Source organism: Oncorhynchus masou, chromosome 13 (assembly GCF_036934945.1).
Source record: "Oncorhynchus masou masou isolate Uvic2021 chromosome 13, UVic_Omas_1.1, whole genome shotgun sequence".
Classification (NCBI taxonomy): domain Eukaryota; kingdom Metazoa; phylum Chordata; class Actinopteri; order Salmoniformes; family Salmonidae; genus Oncorhynchus; species Oncorhynchus masou.
The window spans coordinates 64,018,357-64,045,550 of NC_088224.1; the positions used below are offsets into that span (position 1 = coordinate 64,018,357).

The 27,194-nt window shown below is 42.2% G+C and overlaps 2 protein-coding genes across 2 annotated transcripts in view; one reads left to right on the top strand and one right to left on the bottom strand.

The window, feature by feature from the left end:
• Positions 1-27,194, bottom strand: part of LOC135553390 (neurobeachin-like) — a 334,327-nt gene that overhangs the window by 98,240 nt on the left and 208,893 nt on the right. The window contains exon 42 of the mRNA XM_064985529.1: positions 26,983-27,119. Within this exon, the coding sequence (XP_064841601.1) occupies positions 26,983-27,119 (137 nt within the window). The remainder of the gene's footprint in view (positions 1-26,982; positions 27,120-27,194) is intronic.
• Positions 23,738-26,076, top strand: LOC135551522 (putative nucleotidyltransferase MAB21L1). The gene has a single exon (XM_064982727.1). The coding sequence runs from the start codon at positions 24,149-24,151 to the stop codon at positions 25,226-25,228; it is 1,080 nt and encodes a 359-aa protein (XP_064838799.1). The 5' UTR covers positions 23,738-24,148; the 3' UTR covers positions 25,229-26,076.

Consider the following 27,194-nt stretch of genomic DNA (forward strand, 5'->3'; position numbering starts at 1 on the left):
GCCTAATTGTTTTTTGGTAGATTTGCACACTATTTTCCTTCCATCTATTGCATTTATTAATATTATTCAGTTCCTTTGGCTTTGATGGCTCATGATTGCGCATAGCTCTAAGGGACTCTTTGTTGAGGTCAGTGATAAAGTAGTCTACAGTACTACTGCCAAGAGTTGAGCCTATAGGTGTACCTACCATAGGAATCCCCTCGAAGCCTACCATTGACTATGTACATTCCCAGCGTCCGACAGCTACAGGAGTTGTGACCGGTTTTTGCTGGTTATGTTGTCGTAGTTGTGTCTTGGGGGGCATATGGGGGAGGGAATGCTGTCACCTGCAGATAGGTGTTTGTCCCCCTGTGTGCTGAGGGTGTCAGGTTCTTGTCCAGTTCTGGCATTTAGGTCGCCACAGACTAGTACATGTCCCTGAGCCTGGAAATTGTTGATCTACACCTCTAGGATGGAGAAGCTGTATGGGGATTCTACTGGGGGGGTAAAGGTAGCACATTTTTCTCTGTTGAGATCATTTCCTGATTAATTTATAGCCAGATGTAAAATGTTCCTGTTTTGACTAATTTAATAGAGTGGGTTAGGTATGCTCCATACCAAATTAGCATACCCCCTGAGTCTCTTCCCTGTTTAACACATGGTCGTTTGGTGGATGGGACTACCAGCTCTCGGTAGCCTAAAGGGCAACCAGTGGGTCCCATCTCCGTTATACCATGTTTCTAGTAGGATGACAATGTCTGTATTTCCAATTTCTTTGATGAAGTCTGGGTTCCTGATCTTTAGGCCAAAGGAAGATGACCTCAGACCTTGTATATTCCAGGATGTGATGGTAAAAGCTTTGTGTTCCATAGTGTCTAGTGTTGTTTTTGTGTGGTTTAGGCTCGGACCAACAAAGTAGGTGTGAGCAGAGCATGTCGAGCATCTAAAACATACCTCTTAGCTCGCAGGATGGGGCTTGGGCAGGTGTAATAGTGGGGGTTGGACATGTTGCTCTGCTCACGGCCTGGACATATGTCCTGCTGTCATGTTGAGGTCCTTGCTGCGGGGGGCATGGGGTGGGCAGAAGGGGCATAGGTCTGATATAGGGGGGCTATATAGGGTGTGGCCAGTGTTTGCTTGGGGTGGTATTAACTGGTTGGGTTGTGGCTGGTGATGCTGTGGTCTGGGTGTAGGTCCTCTTGGCGTGGGTTCCCTCGGTGTCCTTCGGGAGGTGGTCTTGCAGGTCTGGGCAGGGTGTCCATTGCTCTGTTGCTTCTGTGTGAGGTGCTGGGAATGCAGTTGAAGGTGACGTCCTTCAAGGTCCTGGCAAAAGTTGGGATTGCTGCCTTGTGGAGGTGGACCTGGTTGTAAAGGCTGTTCAAGTCCAGGGTGTAGTGGTGGGACAGGTACACATTTAGGTTTTGAGGCACAGTCTCGCGAAATGCTTGCATTCACCCACTGTATGGTGGCAGGGTGAAAGTCTTTTCATGGTAGCAGGGTGGAGATAACCACTTGCGCGTTGGGGAAAGTGGAAGAAGCTTTTTCAATCACTCCTTGAGTGCTGTTGCCACCCTTTCCTGCTAGGCCCTCAGGTCATGTGTGCCCATGTGAATCATGATGTGGCTGGGGGACCCTAGTCTGTCCTCTGACAACAGCTCCAGGGCATGCCTAGTGTTTGATCACCAGAGTTTAGCCACTTTGTGTTTGGGAAAAAGTGTATCCTCGAATGTATTTGCCATTTGAGTCAATGAGAAAAACAATCTCGAATAATTTGTGTCCTCAGTGGATATGTGTGGAGAGTGGGGGGGGGGGGGGTCAGTAGGGCTATCGAGGGAGCTGACAGGAGAGCTGTTAGGAGTGGGTGGGTCTATTGGGTTGGTGGGTCCTGTGTTGTCTGTCCCATTGTGCTGTTGAGGTTGTGGTCTGAGGTGGGCTGTTCTGCTGGATTGTAATGGTAGGCTTTAACACTCTCTCTCCATATAATGGTAGGCTTTAACCCCCTCTCTCTCTATCCATATAATGGTAGGCTTTAACCCTACTCTCTCTCCATATAATGGTAGGCTGTAACCCTCTCTCTCCATATAATGGTAGGCTTTAACCCTCTCTCTCCATATAATGGCAAGCTTTAACCCTCTCCCCTCATATAATGGTAGGCTAATGATGATAAATACAATCCACCTGTGTGTAATCAAGTCTCCGTATAAATGCACCTGCACTGTTATAGTCTCAGATGTTAGGCTTTAACCCCCTCTCTCTCCTCATATAATGGTAGGCTTTAACCCTCTCTCAATCTCCATATAATGGGAGGCTTTAACCCCCTCTCTCTCTATCCATATATAATGGGAGGCTTTCACCCTCTCTCTCATCATATATTGGTAGGCTTTAACCCTCTCTCAATCTCCATATAATGGGAGGCTTTAACCCCCTCTCTCTCTATCCATATAATGGAAGGCTTTCACCCTCTCTCTCCTCATATATTGGTAGGATTTAACCCTCTCTCAATCTCCATATAATGGGAGGCTTTCACCCTACTCTCTCTCCATATAATGGTAGGCTTTAACCCTACTTTCTCTCTCAATATAATGGTAGTGTTTAACCCTCTCTCTCTCTCGATATAATAGTAGGCCTCAACACTCTCTCTCCATACAATGGCAGGCTTTAACCCTCTCTCTCCTCATATATTGGTAGGCTTTAACCCTCTCTCTCCATATAATGGTAGGCTTTAACCCTCTCTCTCTACATAAAATGGCAGGCCTTACACTCTCTCTCTCCATATAATGGAAGGCTTTAACCCTCTCTCTCTTCATATAATGGTAGGCTTTAACCCTCTCTCTCTCCCTCTCTCCACATAATGGTAGGCTTTAACCCTCTCTCTCTCTCCATATAATGGCAGGCTTTAACCATCTCTCTCTCTCCTCATATAATGGTAGGCTTTAACCCCCTCTCTCTCTATCCATAAAATGGTAGGCTTTAACCCTCTCTCCATATAATGGTGGGCTTTAACCCTCTCTCCATATAATGGCAGGCTTTAACCCTCTCTCTCTCCATATAATGGTAGGCTTTAACCCTCTCTCTCTCTCCATATAATGGTAGGCTTTAACCCCCTCTCTTTCTCCATATAATGGTAGGCTTTAACCCTCTCTCTCTCCATATAATGGTAGGCTTTAATCCTCTCTCTGCTCATATAACGGTCGGCATTAACCCTCTCTCTCTCCATATAATGGTAGGCTTTAACCCTCTCTCTCTCTCCATATAATGGTAGGATGTAACACCCTCTCTCTCTCCATATAATGGTAGGCCTTAACCTGACTCTCTCTCCATATAATGGTAGGCCTTAACCCTCTCTCTCTCCATATAATGGTAGGTGTTAACCCTCTCTCTCTCCATAAAATGGTAGGCTTTAAAACTTTCTCTCTCTCTCTCCATATAATGGTAGGCTTAAACCCTCTCTCTCTCCATATAATGGTAGGCTTTAACCTGACTCTCTCTCCATATAATGGTAGGCCTTAACCCTCTCTCTCTCCATATAATGGTAGGTGTTAACCCTCTCTCTCTCCATATAATGGTAGGCTTTAACCCTACTCTCTCTCTCTCTCCATATTATATTAGTGTTTAACCCCCTCTCTCTCTCCATATAATGGTAGGTGTTAACCCCTCTCTCTCCAGATAATGGTAGGCCTTAACCCTACTCTCTCTCTCCATATAATGCAAGGCCTTAGCCCTCTCTCTCCCCATATAATGGTAGGCTTTAACCATCTCTCCATAAAATGGTAGGCCTTAACCCTCTCTCTCCTCATATAATGGTAGACTTTAACCCTCTCTCTCCATATAATGGTAGGCTTTAACACCCTCTCTCTCTCCATATATTGGTAGGCTTTAAAAATGTCTCTCTCTCTCTCCATATAATGGTAGGCTTTAACCCACACCCCTCTCTCTCTCTCTCTCTCTCTCTCTCTATCTCTCTCTCTCTCTCTCTCTCCATTTAATGGAATGCCTAAACCCCCCCTCTCTCTCTCCATATAATGGTAAGCTTTAACCCCCACTCTCTCTCTCCATATAATGGTAGGCTTTAACCCTCTCTCTCTCCATAAAATGGAAGGCCTTAACCCTCTCTCTCTACATATAATGGTAGATTTTAACCCTCTCTCTCTCCATATAACAGTAGGCTTTAACACTCTCTCCATATAATGGTAGGCTTTAATCCTCTCTCTCCATATAATGATAGGCCTTAACCCCCTCTCTCTCCATATAATTGTAGGCTTTAACCATCTCTCTCTCTCTCCTCATATAATGGTAGGCTTTAACCCTACTCTCTCTCTATCCATAAAATGGTAGGCTTTAACCCTCTCTCCATATAATGGTAGGCTTTGACCCTCTCTCCATATAATGGTAGGCTTTAACCCTCTCTCTCCCTATAATGGTAGGCTTTAACCCCTCTCTCTCTCCATATAATGGTAGGCTTTCACCATCTCTCTCCATATAATGGTAGGCTTTAACCCTCTCTCTCTCCATATAATGGTAGACTTTAACCCTCTCTCTGCTCATATAATGGTCGGCTTTAACCCTCTCTCTCTCTCAATATAATGGTAGGCTTTAACCCTCTCTCTCTACATAAAATGGTAGGCCTTAACCCTCTCTCATATAATGGTAGGCTTTAACCCTCTCTCAACATATAATGGTAGGCCTTAACCCCCTCTCTCCTCATATAATGGTAGGCTTTAACCATCTCTCTCTCTCCTAATATAATGGTAGGCTTTAACCCCTTCTCTCTCTATCCATATAATGGTAGGCTTAACCCTACTCTCTCTCTATCCATAAAATGGTAGGCTTTAACCCTCTCTCCATATAATTGTGGGCTTTAACCCTCTCTCCATATAATGGCAGGCTTTAATCCTCTCTCTCTCTCTCCATATAATGGTAGGCTTTAACCCTCTCTCTCTCCATATAATGGTAGCCGTTAACCCTCTCTCTCCATATAATGGTAGGCTTTAACCCTATCTCTCTATCCATATAATGGTAGGCTTTAATCCTCTCTCTGCTCATATAATGGTCGGCATTAACCCTCTCTCTCTCCATATAATGGTAGGCTTTAACCCTCTCTCTCTCTCCATATAATGGTAGGCTTTAACCCTACTCTCTCTCTATCCATAAAATGGTAGGCTTTAACCCTCTCTCCATATAATGGTAGGCTTTGACCCTCTCTCCATATAATGGTAGGCTTTAACCCTCTCTCTCCCTATAATGGTAGGCTTTAACCCTCTCTCTCTCTCCATATAATGGTAGGCTTTCACCCTCTCTCTCCATATAATGGTAGGCTTTAACCCTCTCTCTCTCCATATAATGGTAGACTTTAACCCTCTCTCTGCTCATATAATGGTCGGCTTTAACCCTCTCTCTCTCTCAATATAATGGTAGGCTTTAACCCTCTCTCTCTACATAAAATGGTAGGCCTTAACCCTCTCTCTCCATATAATGGAAGGCTTTAACCCTCTCTCTCCATATAATGGTAGGCCTTAACCCCCTCTCTCCTCATATAATGGTAGGCTTTAACCATCTCTCTCTCTCCTCATATAATGGTAGGCTTTAACCCCCTCTCTCTCTATCCATATAATGGTAGGCTTAACCCTACTCTCTCTCTATCCATAAAATGGTAGGCTTTAACCCTCTCTCCATATAATGGTGGGCTTTAACCCTCTCTCCATATAATGGCAGGCTTTAACCCTCTCTCTCTCTCCATATAATGGTAGGCTTTAACCCTCTCTCTCTCTCCATATAATGGTAGCCGTTAACCCTCTCTCTCCATATAATGGTAGGCTTTAACCCTATCTCTCTATCCATATAATGGTAGGCTTTAATCCTCTCTCTGCTCATATAATGGTCGGCATTAACCCTCTCTCTCTCCATATAATGGTAGGCTTTAACCCTCTCTCTCTCCATATAATGGTAGGATTTAACACCCTCTCTCTCTCTCCATATAATGGTAGGCTTTAAAACTTTCTCTCTCTCTCTCTCTCTCTCTCTCTCCATATAATGGTAGGCATAAACCCTCTCTCTCCATATAATGGTAGGCCTTAACCTGACTCTCTCTCCATATAATGGTAGGCCTTAACCCTCTCTCTCTCCATATAATGGTAGGTGTTAACCCTCTCTCTCTCCATATAATGGTAGGCTTTAAAACTTTCTCTCTCTCTCTCTCTCCATATAATGGTAGGCTTAAACCCTCTCTCTCTCATAAAATGGTAGGCCTTAACCCTCTCTCTCCTCATATAATGGTAGGCTTTAACCCTCTCTCTCCATATAATGGTAGGCTTTAACCCTCTCTCTCTCATAAAATGGTAGGCCTTAACCCTACTCTCTCTCCATATAATGGTAGACTTTAAACCTCTCTCTCTCCATATAAAGGTAGGCTTTAACACCCTCTCTCTCCATATAATGGTAGGCTTTAAAACGTTCTCTCTCTCCATATAATGGTAGGCTTTAACCCTCTCTCTCCATAAAATGGTAGGCCTTAACCTCTCTCTCTCCATATAATGGTAGGCTTTAACCCTCTCTCTCTCTCTCTCCATATAATGGTAGGATTTAACACACTTTCTCTCTCTCCATATAATGGTAGGCTTTATAACATTCTCTCTCTCTCTCCATATAATGGTAGGCTTAAACCCTCTCTCTCCATATAATGGTAGGCCTTAACCTGACTCTCTCTCCATATAATGGTAGGCCTTAACCCTCTCTCTCTCCATATAATGGTTGTTGTTAACCCTCTCTCTCTCCATAGAATGGTAGGCAATAACCCTCTCTCTCTCCATATAATGGTAGGCCTCAACACTCACTCTCCATACAATGGCAGGCTTTAACCCTCTCTCTCCTCATATAATGGTAGGCTTTAACCCTGTCTCTCCATATAATGGTAGGCTTTAACCCTCTCTCTCTCTCCATATAAAGGTAGGCTTTAACACCCTCTCTCTCTCCATATAATGGTAGGCTTTAACCCTCTCTCTCTCTCATAAAATGGTAGACTTTAACCCTCTCTCTCTCTCCATAAAAAGGTAGGCTTTAACACCCTCTCTCTCTCCATATAATGGTAGGCTTTAACCCCCCCCTCTCTCTCTCTCTCTCTCTCTCTCCATTTCATGGAATGCCTAAACCCCCCCTCTCTCTCTCCATATAATGGTAAGCTTTAACCCCCACTCTCTCTCTCCATATAATGGTAGGCTTTAACTCTCTCTCTCTCCATAAAATGGAAGGCCTTAACCCTCTCTCTCTCCATATAATGGTAGGTTTTAACCCTCTCTCTCCATATAACGGTAGGCTTTAAAACTCTCTCCATATAATGGTAGGCTTTAACCCTCTCTCTCCATATAATGGTAGGCCTTAACCCCCTCTCTCTCCATATAATTGTAGGCTTTAACCATCTCTCTCTCTCCTCATATAATGGTAGGCTTTAACCCCTCTCTCTCTATCCATAGAATGGTAGGCTTTAACCCTACTCTCTCTCTATCCATAAAATGGTAGGCTTTAACCCTCTCTCCATATAATGGTAGGCTTTGACACTCTCTCCATATAATGGTAGGCTTTAACCCTCTCTCTCCATATAATGGTAGGCTTTAACCCTATCTCTCTCTCCATATAATGGTAGGCTTTAACCCTCTCTCTCTACATAAAATGGTAGGCCTTAACCCTCTCTCTCTCCATATAATGGTAGGCTTTAACCCTCTCTCTCCATATAATGTAGGCCTTAACCCCCTCTCTCCTCATATAATGGTAGGCTTTAACCATCTCTCTCTCTCTCCTCATATAATGGTAGGCTTTAACCCCCTCTCTCTCTATCCATATAATGGTAGGCTTAACCCTACTCTCTCTCTATCCATAAAATGGTAGGCTTTAACCCTCTCTCCATATAATGGTGGCCTTTAACCCTCTCTCCATATAATGGCAGGCTTTAACCCTCTCTCTCTCTCCATATAATGGTAGGCTTTAACCCTCTCTCTCTCCATATAATGGTAGGCTTTAATCCTCTCTCTGCTCATATAACGGTCGGCATTAACCCTCTCTCTCTCCATATAATGGTAGGCTTTAACCCTCTCTCTCTCTCCATATAATGGTAGGATGTAACACCCTCTCTCTCTCCATATAATGGTAGGCCTTAACCTGACTCTCTCTCCATATAATGGTAGGCCTTAACCCTCTCTCTCTCCATATAATGGTAGGTGTTAACCCTCTCTCTCTCCATAAAATGGTAGGCTTTAAAACTTTCTCTCTCTCTCTCCATATAATGGTAGGCTTAAACCCTCTCTCTCTCCATATAATGGTAGGCTTTAACCTGACTCTCTCTCCATATAATGGTAGGCCTTAACCCTCTCTCTCTCCATATAATGGTAGGTGTTAACCCTCTCTCTCTCCATATAATGGTAGGCTTTAACCCTACTCTCTCTCTCTCTCTCCATATTATATTAGTGTTTAACCCCCTCTCTCTCTCCATATAATGGTAGGTGTTAACCCTCTCTCTCTCCAGATAATGGTAGGCCTTAACCCTACTCTCTCTCTCCATATAATGCAAGGCCTTAGCCCTCTCTCTCCCCATATAATGGTAGGCTTTAACCATCTCTCTCTCCATAAAATGGTAGGCCTTAACCCTCTCTCTCCTCATATAATGGTAGACTTTAACCCTCTCTCTCCATATAATGGTAGGCTTTAACACCCTCTCTCTCTCCATATATTGGTAGGCTTTAAAAATGTCTCTCTCTCTCTCCATATAATGGTAGGCTTTAACCCACACCCCTCTCTCTCTCTCTCTCTCTATCTCTCTCTCTCTCTCTCTCTCCATTTAATGGAATGCCTAAACCCCCCCTCTCTCTCTCCATATAATGGTAAGCTTTAACCCCCACTCTCTCTCTCCATATAATGGTAGGCTTTAACCCTCTCTCTCTCCATAAAATGGAAGGCCTTAACCCTCTCTCTCTACATATAATGGTAGATTTTAACCCTCTCTCTCTCCATATAACAGTAGGCTTTAACACTCTCTCCATATAATGGTAGGCTTTAATCCTCTCTCTCCATATAATGGTAGGCCTTAACCCCCTCTCTCTCCATATAATTGTAGGCTTTAACCATCTCTCTCTCTCTCCTCATATAATGGTAGGCTTTAACCCTACTCTCTCTCTATCCATAAAATGGTAGGCTTTAACCCTCTCTCCATATAATGGTAGGCTTTGACCCTCTCTCCATATAATGGTAGGCTTTAACCCTCTCTCTCCCTATAATGGTAGGCTTTAACCCTCTCTCTCTCTCCATATAATGGTAGGCTTTCACCATCTCTCTCCATATAATGGTAGGCTTTAACCCTCTCTCTCTCCATATAATGGTAGACTTTAACCCTCTCTCTGCTCATATAATGGTCGGCTTTAACCCTCTCTCTCTCTCAATATAATGGTAGGCTTTAACCCTCTCTCTCTACATAAAATGGTAGGCCTTAACCCTCTCTCATATAATGGTAGGCTTTAACCCTCTCTCAACATATAATGGTAGGCCTTAACCCCCTCTCTCCTCATATAATGGTAGGCTTTAACCATCTCTCTCTCTCTCTCCTAATATAATGGTAGGCTTTAACCCCTTCTCTCTCTATCCATATAATGGTAGGCTTAACCCTACTCTCTCTCTATCCATAAAATGGTAGGCTTTAACCCTCTCTCCATATAATGGTGGGCTTTAACCCTCTCTCCATATAATGGCAGGCTTTAATCCTCTCTCTCTCTCCATATAATGGTAGGCTTTAACCCTCTCTCTCTCCATATAATGGTAGCCGTTAACCCTCTCTCTCCATATAATGGTAGGCTTTAACCCTATCTCTCTATCCATATAATGGTAGGCTTTAATCCTCTCTCTGCTCATATAATGGTCGGCATTAACCCTCTCTCTCTCCATATAATGGTAGGCTTTAACCCTCTCTCTCTCTCCATATAATGGTAGGCTTTAACCCTACTCTCTCTCTATCCATAAAATGGTAGGCTTTAACCCTCTCTCCATATAATGGTAGGCTTTGACCCTCTCTCCATATAATGGTAGGCTTTAACCCTCTCTCTCCCTATAATGGTAGGCTTTAACCCTCTCTCTCTCTCCATATAATGGTAGGCTTTCACCCTCTCTCTCCATATAATGGTAGGCTTTAACCCTCTCTCTCCATATAATGGTAGACTTTAACCCTCTCTCTGCTCATATAATGGTCGGCTTTAACCCTCTCTCTCTCTCAATATAATGGTAGGCTTTAACCCTCTCTCTCTACATAAAATGGTAGGCCTTAACCCTCTCTCTCCATATAATGGAAGGCTTTAACCCTCTCTCTCCATATAATGGTAGGCCTTAACCCCCTCTCTCCTCATATAATGGTAGGCTTTAACCATCTCTCTCTCTCCTCATATAATGGTAGGCTTTAACCCCCTCTCTCTCTATCCATATAATGGTAGGCTTAACCCTACTCTCTCTCTATCCATAAAATGGTAGGCTTTAACCCTCTCTCCATATAATGGTGGGCTTTAACCCTCTCTCCATATAATGGCAGGCTTTAACCCTCTCTCTCTCTCCATATAATGGTAGGCTTTAACCCTCTCTCTCTCTCCATATAATGGTAGCCGTTAACCCTCTCTCTCCATATAATGGTAGGCTTTAACCCTATCTCTCTATCCATATAATGGTAGGCTTTAATCCTCTCTCTGCTCATATAATGGTCGGCATTAACCCTCTCTCTCTCCATATAATGGTAGGCTTTAACCCTCTCTCTCTCCATATAATGGTAGGATTTAACACCCTCTCTCTCTCTCCATATAATGGTAGGCTTTAAAACTTTCTCTCTCTCTCTCTCTCTCTCTCCATATAATGGTAGGCATAAACCCTCTCTCTCCATATAATGGTAGGCCTTAACCTGACTCTCTCTCCATATAATGGTAGGCCTTAACCCTCTCTCTCTCCATATAATGGTAGGTGTTAACCCTCTCTCTCTCCATATAATGGTAGGCTTTAAAACTTTCTCTCTCTCTCTCTCTCCATATAATGGTAGGCTTAAACCCTCTCTCTCTCTCATAAAATGGTAGGCCTTAACCCTCTCTCTCCTCATATAATGGTAGGCTTTAACCCTCTCTCTCCATATAATGGTAGGCTTTAACCCTCTCTCTCTCATAAAATGGTAGGCCTTAACCCTACTCTCTCTCCATATAATGGTAGACTTTAAACCTCTCTCTCTCCATATAAAGGTAGGCTTTAACACCCTCTCTCTCTCCATATAATGGTAGGCTTTAAAACGTTCTCTCTCTCCATATAATGGTAGGCTTTAACCCTCTCTCTCCATAAAATGGTAGGCCTTAACCCTCTCTCTCTCCATATAATGGTAGGCTTTAACCCTCTCTCTCTCTCTCTCCATATAATGGTAGGATTTAACACACTTTCTCTCTCTCCATATAATGGTAGGCTTTATAACATTCTCTCTCTCTCTCCATATAATGGTAGGCTTAAACCCTCTCTCTCCATATAATGGTAGGCCTTAACCTGACTCTCTCTCCATATAATGGTAGGCCTTAACCCTCTCTCTCTCCATATAATGGTTGTTGTTAACCTCTCTCTCTCCATAGAATGGTAGGCAATAACCCCTCTCTCTCCATATAATGGTAGGCCTCAACACTCACTCTCCATACAATGGCAGGCTTTAACCCTCTCTCTCCTCATATAATGGTAGGCTTTAACCCTGTCTCTCCATATAATGGTAGGCTTTAACCCCTCTCTCTCTCCATATAAAGGTAGGCTTTAACACCCTCTCTCTCCATATAATGGTAGGCTTTAACCCTCTCTCTCTCTCATAAAATGGTAGACTTTAACCCTCTCTCTCTCTCCATAAAAAGGTAGGCTTTAACACCCTCTCTCTCTCCATATAATGGTAGGCTTTAACCCCCCTCTCTCTCTCTCTCTCTCTCTCCATTTCATGGAATGCCTAAACCCCCTCTCTCTCTCCATATAATGGTAAGCTTTAACCCCCACTCTCTCTCTCCATATAATGGTAGGCTTTAACTCTCTCTCTCTCCATAAAATGGAAGGCCTTAACCCTCTCTCTCTCCATATAATGGTAGGTTTTAACCCTCTCTCTCCATATAACGGTAGGCTTTAAAACTCTCTCCATATAATGGTAGGCTTTAACCCTCTCTCTCCATATAATGGTAGGCCTTAACCCCCTCTCTCTCCATATAATTGTAGGCTTTAACCATCTCTCTCTCTCCTCATATAATGGTAGGCTTTAACCCCCTCTCTCTCTATCCATAGAATGGTAGGCTTTAACCCTACTCTCTCTCTATCCATAAAATGGTAGGCTTTAACCCTCTCTCCATATAATGGTAGGCTTTGACACTCTCTCCATATAATGGTAGGCTTTAACCCTCTCTCTCCATATAATGGTAGGCTTTAACCCTATCTCTCTCTCCATATAATGGTAGGCTTTAACCCTCTCTCTCTACATAAAATGGTAGGCCTTAACCCTCTCTCTCTCCATATAATGGTAGGCTTTAACCCTCTCTCTCCATATAATGTAGGCCTTAACCCCCTCTCTCCTCATATAATGGTAGGCTTTAACCATCTCTCTCTCTCCTCATATAATGGTAGGCTTTAACCCCCTCTCTCTCTATCCATATAATGGTAGGCTTAACCCTACTCTCTCTCTATCCATAAAATGGTAGGCTTTAACCCTCTCTCCATATAATGGTGGCCTTTAACCCTCTCTCCATATAATGGCAGGCTTTAACCCTCTCTCTCTCTCCATATAATGGTAGGCTTTAACCCTCTCTCTCTCTCCATATAATGGTAGCCGTTAACCCTCTCTCTCCATATAATGGTAGGCTTTAACCCTATCTCTCTATCCATATAATGGTAGGCTTTAATCCTCTCTCTGCTCATATAATGGTCGGCATTAATCCTCTCTCTCTCCATATAATGGTAGGATTTAACACCCTCTCTCTCTCCATATAATGGTAGGCTTTAAAACTTTCTCTCTCTCTCTCTCTCTCCATATAATGGTAGGCATAAACCCTCTCTCTCCATATAATGGTAGGCCTTAACCTGACTCTCTCTCCATATAATGGTAGGCCTTAACCCTCTCTCTCTCCATATAATGGTAGGTGTTAACCCTCTCTCTCTCCATATAATGGTAGGCTTTAAAACTTTCTCTCTCTCTCTCCATATAATGGTAGGCTTAAACCCTCTCTCTCTCTCATAAAATGGTAGGCCTTAACCCTCTCTCTCCTCATATAATGGTAGGCTTTAACCCTCTCTCTCCATATAATGGTAGGCTTTAACCCTCTCTCTCTCATAAAATGGTAGGCCTTAACCCTACTCTCTCTCCATATAATGGTAGACTTTAAACCTCTCTCTCTCCATATAAAGGTAGGCTTTAACACCCCTCTCTCTCCATATAATGGTAGGCTTTAAAACGTTCTCTCTCTCCATATAATGGTAGGCTTTAACCCTCTCTCTCCATAAAATGGTAGGCCTTAACCCCTCTCTCTCCATATAATGGTAGGCTTTAACCCTCTCTCTCTCTCTCCATATAATGGTAGGATTTAACACACTTTCTCTCTCTCCATATAATGGTAGGCTTTATAACATTCTCTCTCTCTCTCTCCATATAATGGTAGGCTTAAACCCTCTCTCTCCATATAATGGTAGGCCTTAAACCCCTCTCTCTCCATATAATTGTAGGCTTTAACCATCTCTCTCTCTCCTCATATAATGGTAGGCTTTAACCCCCTCTCTCTCTATCCATAGAATGGTAGGCTTTAACCCTACTCTCTCTCTATCCATAAAATGGTAGGCTTTAACCCTCTCTCCATATAATGGTAGGCTTTGACACTCTCTCCATATAATGGTAGGCTTTAACCCTCTCTCTCCATATAATGGTAGGCTTTAACCCTATCTCTCTCTCCATATAATGGTAGGCTTTAACCCACTCTCCTCATATAATGGTAGGCTTTAACCCTCTCTCTCCATATAATGGTAGGCTTTAACCCTCTCTCTGCTCATATAATGGTCAGCTTAAACCCTCTCTCGCCATATAATGGTAGGCTTTAACCCTCTCTCTCTCCATAAAATGGTAGGCTTTAACCCTCTCTCTCTCTCTCCATATAATGGTAGGATTTAACACCCTCTCTCTCTCCATATAATGGTAGGCTTTAAAACATTCTCTCTCTCTCTCTCCATATAATGGTAGGCTTAAACCCTCTCTCTCCATATAATGGTAGGCCTTAACCTGACTCTCTCTCCATATAATGGTAGGCCTTAACCCTCTCTCTCTCCATATAATGGTAGGTGTTAACCCTCTCTCTCTCCATATAATGTTAGGCTTTAACCCTACTCTCTCTCTCTCTCCATATAATGGTACTGTTTAACCCCCTTTCTCTCTCCATAGAATGGTAGGCAATAACCCTCTCTCTCTCCATATAATGGTAGGCCTCAACACTCACTCTCCATACAATGGCAGGCGGTAACCCTCTGTCTCTCTCCATATAATGATAGCCTTTAACCCTCTCTCTCTCTCTCCATATAATGGTAGGCTTTAACCCTCTCTCTCCTCATATAATGGTAGGCTTTAACCCTCTCTTTCCATATAATGGTAGGCTTTAACCCTCTCTCTCTCTCTCATAAAATGGTAGGCCTTAACCCTACTCTCTCTCCATATAATGGTAGACTTTAACCCTCTCTCTCTCTCCATATAAAGGTAGGCTTTAACACCCTCTCTCTCTCCATATAATGGTAGGCTTTAAAACTTTATCTCTCTCCATATAATGGTAGGATTTAACCCCCCTCTCTCTCTCTCTCTCTCTCTCTCTCCATTTAATGGTAGGCCTAAACCCCCACTCTCTCTCTCCATATAATGGTAGGCTTTAACCCTCTCTCTCTCTCTCCATATCATGGTAGGCTTTAACACCCTCTCTCTCTCTCCAGATAATGGCAGGCCTTAACCCTCTCTCTCTCCATATAATGGTAGGATTGAACCCTCTCTCTCTCTCCAAATAAGGGTAGGCTTTAAACCTCTCTTTCCAGAAAATGTTAGGCCTTAACCGTTTCTCTCTATCCATATAATGGTATGCCATAACCCTACTCACTCTCTCGATATAATGGTAGGCCTTAACCCTCTCTCTCTCCATATAATGGAAGGCTTGAACCATCTCTCTCTCTCCATATAATGGTAGGCTTTAACCACCCCTCTCTTTCTCCATATAATGGTAGGCTTTAACCCTCTCTCTCCATATAATGGTAGGCTTTAACCCTCTCTCCATATAATGGTAGGCTTTAACCCTCTCTCTCCATATAATGGTAGGCCTTAACCCCCTCTCTCTCCATATAATGGTAGGCTTTAACCATCTCTCTCTCTCTCTCTCCTCATATAATGGTAGGCTTTAACACCCTCTCTCTCTCTCCATATAATGGTAGGCTTTAACCCCCTCTCTCTATATATATATATATAATGTTAGGCCTTAACCCTCTCTCTCTCTCTCTACATATAATGTTAGGCCTTAACCCTCTCTCTCTCCATATAATGGTAGGCTTTAACCCTCTCTCTCTCTCCATATAATGGTAGACTTTAACCCTCTCTCTCTCTCCATATAATGTTAGGCCTTAACCCCCTCTCTCTCTCCATATAATGTTAGGCCTTAACCCTCTCTCTCTCTCCATATAATGTTAGGCCTTAACCCTCTCTCTCTCCATATAATGGTAGGCCTTAACCCTCTCTCTCTCCATATAATGGTAGGCTTTAACCCTCTCTCTCTCTCCATATAATGTTAGGCCTTAACCCTCTCTCTCTCTCCATATAATGTTAGGCCTTAACCCTCTCTCTCTCCATATAATGTTAGGCCTTAACCCTCTCTCTCTCTCCATATAATGGTAGGCCTTAACCCTCTCTCTCTCCATATAATGGTAGGCTTTAACCCTCTCTTTCTCTCCATAGAATGGTAGGCAATAACCCTCTCTCTCTCCATATAATGGTAGGCTTTAACCCTCTCTCCATATAATGGTAGGCTTTAACCCTCTCTCTCTCCAAAAATGGTAGTCTTTAACCTTACTCTCTCTCCATATAATGGTAGGCATTAACCCTCTCTCTCTCCATATAATGGTAGGCTTTAACCCTACTCTCTCCCTCTCTCAATATAATGGTAGGGTTTAACACTCTCTCTCCGTAAAATGGTAGGCCTTAACCCTCTCTCTCTCCATATAATGGTAGGCTTTAACCCTCTATCTCCATGTAATGGTAGGCTTTAACCCTCTCTCCATATAATGGTAGGCATTAACCTCTCTCTCTCTCTCTCCCTCTCTCCCTCTTTCTCTCTCTCTCTCTCTCTTCATATTATGGTAGGCATTAACCCAACTCTCTCTCTCTCTCTCTCTACATATTATGGTAGGCCTTAACCCTACTCTCTCTCCTCCTCTCCTCTCTCTCCCCCTGTCACTACAATCTGCATAGAGAGACATTTGTCATCATTAGCTGGGCACTGACAGTTGGCACCCAGCTTTTCACATCTCCACCATGGGCAATTACGAACCCTTCAGGCCTTATTTGGGTAACATGGCCTAATTTCATCATGGGCCCAGCCACCAGCATTTCATTACAACACAATCCTCTTTTATCCCTCCCTTTGTCTTTGTTTTCTGCTGCTCTGCTGTGTGCTCTTATACTGGAAACACATGGCGTTGAAGGGAGAGAAGGGCTGTGCAATTAATGTGAGATTCATAATGGGCTCCTGCGCTGCAGTAAAGATGCTCTGGTGGAGTATCACAGGGTAACACAGGGTCAGTGGGCCCATGATTACAGTGTTCACCTTTAGACAGGAGAGGAGACGTCTCCTACACATGAAGATTAATCACTCTGCCTCTGTTGCTTTGTTGCCTTCCACTCCGTATAGGGAGGAGGAAGGTGCCTCCTCATGTTTGTTCTTATATATACATATATTACACTGTACAAAACATTAGGAACACCTTCCCTTTTCCATGTCATAGACTGACCAGGTGAATCCAGGTGAAAGCTATGATCTCTTATTGATGTCACTTGTAAAATCACCTTCAATCCGTGTAAATGAAGGGTAGGAGACAGGTTAAAGAAGGATTTTTAAGCCTTGAGACAATAGAGACATGGATTGTGGATGTTTGCCTTTGAACGTGGTATGGTGGTAGGTGCCAGGCGAACAGGTTCGAGTGTGTCAAGAACTGGAACGCTGTTGGGATGAGATGGTTTGGGATGAGCTGGACCACAGAGTGAAGGAAAAGCAGCCAACAAGTGCTCAATATGTGTTTGAACTCCTTCAAGTCTGTTGGAAAAGTATTCCTCATGAAGCTGGTTGAGAGAATGCCATGAGTGTGCAAAGCTGTCATCTTGGCAAAGGGTGGCTACTTTGAAGAATCTCAATTATATTTAGATTTGTTTAACACTGTTTTGGTTACTACATGATTCCATATGTGTTATTTCATAGTTCTGATGTCTTCACTATTTTTATACAATGTAGAAAATAGTAAAAATAAAGAAAATCCCTGGAATGAGTAGGTGTCCAAACGTTTGACTGGTACTGTATATATATATTGCATTACAAAAACAAACATGAGGTGGCATCTTTCTTCTCTCTGGCAAAACAGACTGGATATTATACTATAAACTAGTCTACATCAAACTACAAGCCTTAACAATGCTGATGCTCTAACAACAAATCACAAGTCTTTATAATGCTGCTGGTCTAACAACAAACCACAAGTCTTTACAATGCTGCTGCTCTAACAACAAACCACAAGCCTTTACAATGCTGCTGCTCTAACAACAAACCACAAGCCTTTACAATGCTGCTGCTCTAACGACATACCACAAGCCTTTACAATACTGCTGCTCTAACGACATACCACAAGCCTTTACAATGCTGCTGCTCTAATGACATACCACAAGCCTTTACAATGCTGCTGCTCTAACAACAAACCACAAGCCTTAACAATGCTGTTGCTCTAACAACAAACCACAAGCCTTAACAATGCTGCTGCTCTAATGACAAACCACAAGCCTTAACAATGCTGCTGCTCTAAAAATTTCACAACAACAGCAGAGATATTAACAGATAACAGAATAATAACGTAGCAGGACACAGCTCCCGTCTCTTACTAATACCTTAACACTTATGTACAACAGATATAGAGTTTATCTGTGTGATTATACAGGCAGGGGCAGCCACAGTCTGCATCACAAACGGCACCCTATTCCCTATGTAGTGCACATATAGAAAATACCATGGACCCTGGTCAAAAGTAGTACACGATAGAGGGAATAGGGTGGCATTTGAGATGCAACCATAACCTAAGCATTTCTACACAGTAATGCCATGGGCACATACTTGAACAGAAAAATGTATGATCGTTCACAGAATGTTATCCATTTTTTAAAATGGCATACCTCTAATAATACCTCTCATTTTCTGTGTTATTATGCAAAGCCGTGTCGGCAAATGAAACGAAATTATATTTAATTATATTAATGCAAAATTGATGCAAATAAATGCGTGTCATTAATCAGAAAGGCTGACAAGCATTCCATATTGAGGAGAGGAGGGAGGCGGGTGGTGGAGGTGCTGAGATAATTCATTAATTTTCATAATTTCCCCTGTTCTTCTCTCTCTCACTCTCCCTCTCGCTCTCCCTCTCGCTCTCTCCCTCTCCCTCTCCCTCTTTCTCTCCTCCTCTGTCGCGGAAATACACACCAAAGTTCTGTTATTCTGATGTGTTTTCTGTAACCCCACCAGGCTGGAGCCTGATGGTCTGTAGTATATGAGACCTAGCCTGGGCCCTAGCTGATCATGAGAAGGTCCTTCAGAGCCTCTGGCTGTGTTGTCCCGTCTCCTTACTACTCACACAAAGAGGCTGCTGACACGAGGGCTCTGTCTCAATTTGTCTCTATGCAACATCTAGCATCCTTTGTCCTTGTTTCCTCCTAAATCATATTGAAGGTCCAAGGTCCCTCTCCTCTGACCTTTTTCTCCAATGTGTTTTGAGAAGGATGCGAGGTCAGAGGATGTGAGGAATCAAGGAAATATGAATTGAGAAATAGTCGGGGAGGGAGGAGTCAAACACAGGGAGGCTGCTGACACGAGGAGGGGGTATAACAGATGAAGAAAGGGGGGTCGGAGATCCAGAGGGGGCCGAGGTGGAGGAAGGATCCAGAGGGTGGAAGACACAAGGCCCAGAAATTAATGGGCTACCCCACAGAGACACCATATTGTCTGGAATAATGATATTCAGATTATTAAAAACCCCAATGACAATGTCATTTTGAGATTAATACATTTTGTGGGGGGACATGTCAAAGTGAGTCCCCATCCCGAGAGGGTTAAGTGTATTATTTATCCCAGTGTGAGGCCTAATGCTGATCACACATGTCTTAAATGCCACCCTCTTAATCTGAGTCCTATTGCACTGCCACTCCATTAGAGACTGTTGGTATAATCTGGATTTGATTTGGTGACTGAACCTCTCCTTGGCTGCCTTCCATTCCCAGTCTTCTATAATGTACAGAGAGATAGACGACAGAATAACATGGATGACCCTATTTGTCATGTTCTAAAAGGATTATCAATAGAGAGACACACACTGACTATTAATATCCTCAATTAGTTGACTTTAATGGGCACATTATGAGATGCTGTTATTACTATTGAGACGTTTAAATTGTTAATATGGTCTTGGATTAATTTGGTCTGTCTTAATAAAATTAATATTATCATGGTTTTAGCTGGTGTTGGTCTTAACCATCTATACTACTGGTGTCAATCATGCACCACAGTACTGTACATTTATAAAAACTGTATTTTTATATAGTAAATGTTTACACTGACTGGGGCGATGGATTTGTGGCATCAAAAATGTATGTTATATTGTCAATTTAGACTTGTAATTGTCAAACTGAAAAATATCATGTCCTGTTTCAGGCCGTGTGTGTGTGCGTGATAAACTATGGTGTCATCACAAAGCCATTTCAGCTATTAGACAAGAACTGTTGACCCCCATTTCAGACCACTGACAGGAGGATCAGTCTTACTAAAAGAAAGAGAAAAATGAAGAATGGAGGGGAAAAGGAGAGGTGCCGTAAAAACAAAGAAGCCTTCTACACAAAGAAGCTGGGTCACATGGTAGGAAGTAGAAGTCATTGTATTGATTTACACAATCATACATAAAGCTGGAGGGTCAGAGACCGGACTGATGTTATTCTGGGTCAGAATAGAAAAAGGCCCAATACTACAGTCATGCATTGGGCTGTGAGGTCAGAAATAGGTTCTATTGAAATTAGGCCGGGTCAGAGATAGACGCTAACCCTTATCTGCTATAGTGGATCTAACACAGAGACCATAGAGGATAGTATAGACCTGAGTAGAGTAGAACAGGTTGTTAGTTTAGATCTATAGTAGAGTAGACCAGATTTCTATATAGTGTAGATTTGTGTAGAGTAGACCAGGGGTGTGTTCAGAACGGTGTGCAATGTTTAATTAACACACAAACGTACCTCAAAGGCTGTTGAACAACGCACACTGTTTTGGGGAAACGTGTCATTCAGTACAAACCGTCACGCAACGTAGCAAACGCTGAACAGAACTAAACGCACCTCAGGTTGTTAGATCTAAACATGAATATTTACATGTAGATCTGTGTAGAGTAGTCCAGGTTGTTACATGTATATCTGTGTAGAGTAGTCCAGGTTGTTAGATCTAAACATGAACATTTACATGTAGATCTGTGTAGAGTAGTCCAGGTTGTTACATGTAGATCTGTGTAGAGTAGTCCAGGTTGTTAGATCTAAACATGAACATTTACATGTAGATCTGTGTAGAGTAGTCCAGGTTGTTACATGTAGATCTGTGTAGAGTAGTCCAGGTTGTTAGATCTAAACATGAACATTTACATGTAGATCTGTGTAGAGTAGTCCAGGTTGTTACATGTAGATCTGTGTAGAGTAGTCCAGGTTGTTAGATCTAAACATGAACATTTACATGTAGATCTGTGTAGAGTAGTCCAGGTTGTTACATGTAGATCTGTGTAGAGTAGTCCAGGTTGTTACATGTAGATCTGTGTAGAGTAGTCCAGGTTGTTAGATCTAAACATGAACATTTACATGTAGATCTGTGTAGAGTAGTCCAGGTTGTTACATGTAGATCTGTGTAGAGTAGTCCAGGTTGTTAGATCTAAACATGAACATTTACATGTAGATCTGTGTAGAGTAGTCCAGGTTGTTACATGTAGATCTGTGTAGAGTAGTCCAGGTTGTTAGATCTAAGTAGCCACATGCTTTAGATTAAAGAGGTGATAATCCTGAAGAAAAGCCCCTCCTCTATCACATAGAGGGATGGCCAGCCTCATGGCCACACACAAACTTGGAGTTGGAAGTAGACTGTAGACTAGTCTGGCTCTAATAAAGGCCATATATACACATGCTGATCTACAGAGAGAGAGACAGACAGAGACAGAGAGACAGAGACAGAGACAGAGACAGAGAGAGAGAGAGAGAGAGAGAGAGAGAGAAGGTGCAGGTTTTCCTCCGATCTCTCTCCACATGAAACCAGTATAGAATTTCCTACAATCGCAAAACACTCCATGAAAGTGACTAAGAAAAATCTACACTGGGAAGTGGTAGCTAGTGCCTAGTTTTGTCAATATCTAACCCAAAAAGATTTCTGTTGACTATCAATCTAAAATAATAATTAAGGTTATGAATATAATAAACTATATTTCACACTTAATTTGAATTCATATTTTCGTAGTAGACCTTTTGATGGGCCTAGAGTAATGATGTGTTATCTTGGCAAGGTCTATACCAGCACACCCATTTGTTGTCATATCTGTAATACCTGCCTGGTAACAGTGGGACATTAATTATGATTAGCCAGGATGATTACTACTTTTAAAGCTAGAGATGGCTCCGAGATAGGGAGTTGATTCGGTGATGACTACAGTGATTGTTCAGTGATTTGGTGTGGGGGAAGGACTTGTTAACTGTGCAGAAATGTGCAGCAACTTCGTCTGCATAAAAATATCTAGTCTACTGGTGTTGTGCATAAATGTGTCTTGCTTCCATTGAGGTCTTGGTAACATAATAATCTGTTTTATATTAGTAATATGATTGGAATAGTTAAGTATTTTTGTCGTAGTAGTATGAATATCGTAGACCTAGCCTATGTTGTGTTGCCTATGTAGGCCTCATTTACTTCTGATGAAAATACTAGGCCTACTCAAGTCAATTATATATAGGCTAAAATAATCATCATAATAATAATAATGATAAAGTATAGTTTTCTTTTCGTTGCTATTGTTTAATATTGTTTAATTTGTTATATCATCATATTCGTGATAATTGTAAACACTGCTCACACAACACTCACCTAGAATGATGCCTACAATGTACAACATCAATAATTTGTAACGGCCTGCTTATGAAAACCTTGTGTTCTCACAATCTGTTCTTGCATACAAAACGTCCTTATACAATATTGTGAAATAAAAAATGATCGGAATTGCGTTATTTCAACGAACTAACAAGATGCTTGCAATAAAACATTTACCAATGCTGAAAAATAATACATATTGGAAATATATTAAAATGCCTACACATGTATAGATTACAATCTTACAAAACAGTGGTATAGCTAAAGGAAATATCTATGCCATCTTAATTTTTCTTCACTGATAAGATGAGTGTCCTACTTAATTTGACAAGTTCATCCTTCAATTAATGAGGAATAGTAGGCCTATTTCATACATTAAAATAACGAAAAATATTTACATTCAAATTCAAAAACTTCTTAATTGAAAGGTAGGCCTGAAGATGTATTGTATTGCGTTGGATAGCCTATACATTGACACTGTAAGAAAAAACAATTAACTTATAAAGGGCTTTGTACCTTTATGTTATCATTAGCCTATTTATGCTGGAAAACTGGGGACATGAACCGGTCCACTATTTTTAACTACTGCAATGTTCCAGGCATACATGCATTATTATCAAAAATAACCAGCGTGTGATTTCACAGGCCTAATAATTATACAATAGCCTAGCCTACTGATATGCCGAAGACGTAAATCCATCTAATATAGGTTATTTCAACATGTAGTAGGACATTTTTTCTCCGGACACTGCATTCCAAATTCCTGTTGAATAGATTTAGCATAGCGAATCGTCTGTCAAAGCAACAAAATAAAATAAAAGACATAACCCCACGCAACGACTGTCATCAAATCTGTCATTCAGACGTCGTGTCTAATATTAGATCAGCTACCATCCTTAGGCTGTGGACAATACAGTAAAATAAAAAACGAAAATCTGAGAAAGCAAGAATAATAAACACGAGAAAAATGCTACTTAATAAAATATTTTATTCCAAAACAAATAAATAAGATAAACATTTGCATATGTTATAGCCTACCTACTGTAGCATACAAACAAGCAGTCTAAAATGAGCAGTTGAAGAAAATCCGTTTAAATGTTAAAAAGACTTCCTGAAAGTGGGCTCTGTTTTTTCTCTAGCCAATGCGTAGGTGGACTTCCGATCCTCGACATTACTACCTTTAGTTTAAATTGTGTATAAAACCCGGGAATTAATTTGCGTTCGATAAACTGGAGGCGGTGACGAATCAGATGGCGATTGGACATCCTCGTTCCTAACCCTCCCTTTATAATTTCCCGAAGAGCGTCCGGGCTGTTAAACACAGAAAGACTCAGCCGTCTCCACAACGCCCTCACACATACACACACAGACACACACAGACTGCACCGCGCACTTTCACATGTGGATCCATAACTACAGCAGTGATTAGAGTTAAGAAAAACAACAACGAGGTTGTTTTGACTACTGACGTGAGGGCGTGTAATATGGACTTTTGATAATTATTCGCAAATCGAAGGACATACTTTTTCAACTGCAGCCCATTGCAAAAGCTTATGATTTAGACCAGCGAGGTTATTACGCATGTGCCCCAACTAGCAAGAGGCTGGGTTGGGTCTTGTGGAACACATTTTTTTCTTTTTAATAGCGTTCTTTCTTCTCTAAAATTGGCTCCCGTACAAACAGCCGCGTTGGATCCGTCGGCTTACTGCGAGACTCCGGTCTACAACCCGGATCTCTGCCCTAACATGATAGCCGCCCAGGCCAAGCTGGTGTACCACCTCAACAAATACTACCAGGAGAAATGTCAATCTCGGAAGGCAGCCATCTCCAAGACCATCCGGGAGGTGTGCAAGGTGGTCTCGGACGTGTTGAAGGAGGTGGAGGTGCAGGAGCCCCGCTTCATCAGCTCTCTCAACGAGATGGACAACCGCTTCGAGGGGCTAGAGGTCATCTCCCCCACGGAGTTCGAGGTGGTGCTCTACCTCAACCAGATGGGGGTGTTTAACTTCGTGGATGATGGGTCTCTGCCGGGCTGCGCCGTGCTCAAGCTAAGCGACGGCCGCAAGAGGAGCATGTCTCTCTGGGTAGAATTCATCACTGCCTCCGGGTACCTCTCTGCGCGCAAGATCCGCTCCAGATTTCAGACCCTAGTGGCGCAGGCAGTGGATAAATGCAGCTATAGAGATGTTGTCAAAATGGTGTCAGACACCAGCGAGGTGAAGTTACGCATCAGAGACAGATACATCGTTCAGATCACCCCGGCTTTCAAATGCACCGGGATCTGGCCCCGCAGCGCAGCGCACTGGCCCCTACCGCACATCCCCTGGCCGGGGCCCAACAGGGTAGCCGAGGTAAAGGCCGAGGGATTCAACCTTCTCTCTAAAGAGTGCTACTCGTTGAACGGAAAACAAAGTTCGGCAGAGAGCGACGCCTGGGTCCTGCAGTTCGGCGAGGCCGAGAACCGCCTACTCCTGGGAGGCTGCAGGAAGAAATGTCTGTCGGTCCTCAAGACGTTACGGGACCGGCACCTTGAGCTGCCTGGGACGCCCCTCAACAACTACCACATGAAGACTCTGGTTTCTTATGAGTGTGAAAAACATCCACGGGAGTCTGACTGGGACGAGAACAACCTCGGGGACCGTTTGAACGGGATTCTATTGCAGCTTATTTCGTGTTTGCAGTGCAGGAGGTGTCCCCATTACTTCCTGCCTACTCTAGACCTGTTCCAGGGGAAACCTCATTCTGCTCTAGAAAATGCAGCCAAACAGACCTGGCGACTGGCGAGAGAGATTCTGACCAACCCCAAAAGCTTGGAGAAACTCTGAGGTAAATGTGTGTTATAGTGAAGGAGGGTCAGTGAGAGGCCTGGTGATGTATCAAAGGACTATGGACAGAAATGATCACTGCACCCCTGTTTTATTCACGGTCTTGTAAAATGTGACTATCCTCTGACGATGAAGACGTTTACTCTGAGATCATTTTTATTACATTTAGTCAAATATGACCCTTCTCTTAATTCTATTCTGCGATGTCCTAATTTAGGAGCAAATTGTACCATCAATCCACATTCAAGGTTAGGTTACAATGCAGTGTTAATCTTCCGTTATTTCTCTCCATGCCCACGGTAATCTAAATCGTTTATTTGCTTAAATGCTTTAAAATAAAGCCCCCATTTCAAGCCTTGACAAAATAACTGTACCATTTCTACTGTAAATACATTCATAGGTTGTGATTCCAGTGGTCTGAATTTGTGAATGTTGTTGTGTGACATGTACATTTAAGAGCTCAATTCCACCTTTTAAAGTAAAACGCCTGAACATTTTTTTTATTTGGTAGAAAATAAATTAGAACGTTCATTTCAGTGATAGTCTGCTGTATCTGTTGTCAGTGGACATTTTCAAATTTTGAAAGTTTACATTTTTATGGTATTATCTGTTACGTTAAAAAAAACATTCCATAAACATACTTGAATTCCTATTTAAAGTATAATCGATCATTTTTGTTTGTACCTTGATAACATGATAAAACCTGAAAATAAGAATATATATATAAATACAGTCTAATTGAAAAGAAAAAATGCACTTGAAATACACTGGATTATAACATTTGTGATCTGATTTTTTATTCCTGTCTCTGATTTAATTTAAAGAGTTAATAAAAACGAGCTATGTAATATTTGTGTCCCAATCATGATTAATGAAATGTATAACTTGTATTTTTTTAATCACATACAGGCCATATTTATTATCGGTACCATACATTGGTATTTTATAGGCCTAGTGTTTAACCCATTTTAAATTACGCAAATATAGTTTGTCATATCTCTATTAGTTCCGGCTAAAGGCCTATCCTACATATTGAATCTATCAGGTTGTCTATGTTATAATAATAGGCTGTCTATTTAAACGCTTTTTATCGGCGTAAGGCTGTTGGGGAAACATGTATGAGAGGTACGGTTGGGGTTAGCCATTAGGCCTATATTTCTAATATACAGTCCACACGAAGACTGCGAAAAACCAGTTGTTTTGAACCCGTAGTTGTGCAAATGTCGAGGTTACAACGTTAGGGTTAGCCTAATAGTGCAACTGTTATCCCATGTCTATACACAGTCGCCATATTTATAAACAAGGATAATGTTGGCCTAAAATCGAACCGATATCGTAGGCTCTCGTTCGATGACATAGGTTTACAGGTTTTGAGGGGATCCTAATATCAATACATTTGTAAAATATTGTAGGCCAGGTTCTCTGCAGGTGGAGCATCGCGCGCGTGTAAGCCTAGGCAGCCTTAAGGCTCGTCTACATTCTGGGAATCAAAATGGCACAAGGTTCCAATTAGATCACATTTTCTAAATTGCTCCACAATCTCCTAATGTTTGAATTGTTGCACATGTGTGAACCTAGATAAAAAATGTACATCTCTAAACCCCAATTTGTGTCTTGCAAAATAAAGGAACCTGGGGTTTATGCGGGCCCAGCCTAAACATGAACATGATTCAGTAAAGTGAACTTGAATGTGAACAAAAGCTTGTGGGGTAATCGCATATCAAACAGAAAGGGAACGTGGCGGTTGGACTTACCGTGGAGTCAAGCAGTTTGAAGGAGGGGTCATCCTCGTCCACTTCGAAATATATCTCGGTCGTCGTGATGGAGAGCGTCCCTCGTGCGACTATTACCGGAGCCACGAGCTGGGCCGGGGTGCTGAGGACCACTGGGCCTATAATGTGTAATACACGGTGCATCAGATATAAGGACAAACAATGTATGGTCTTTAACAATTCCTAACAAATTA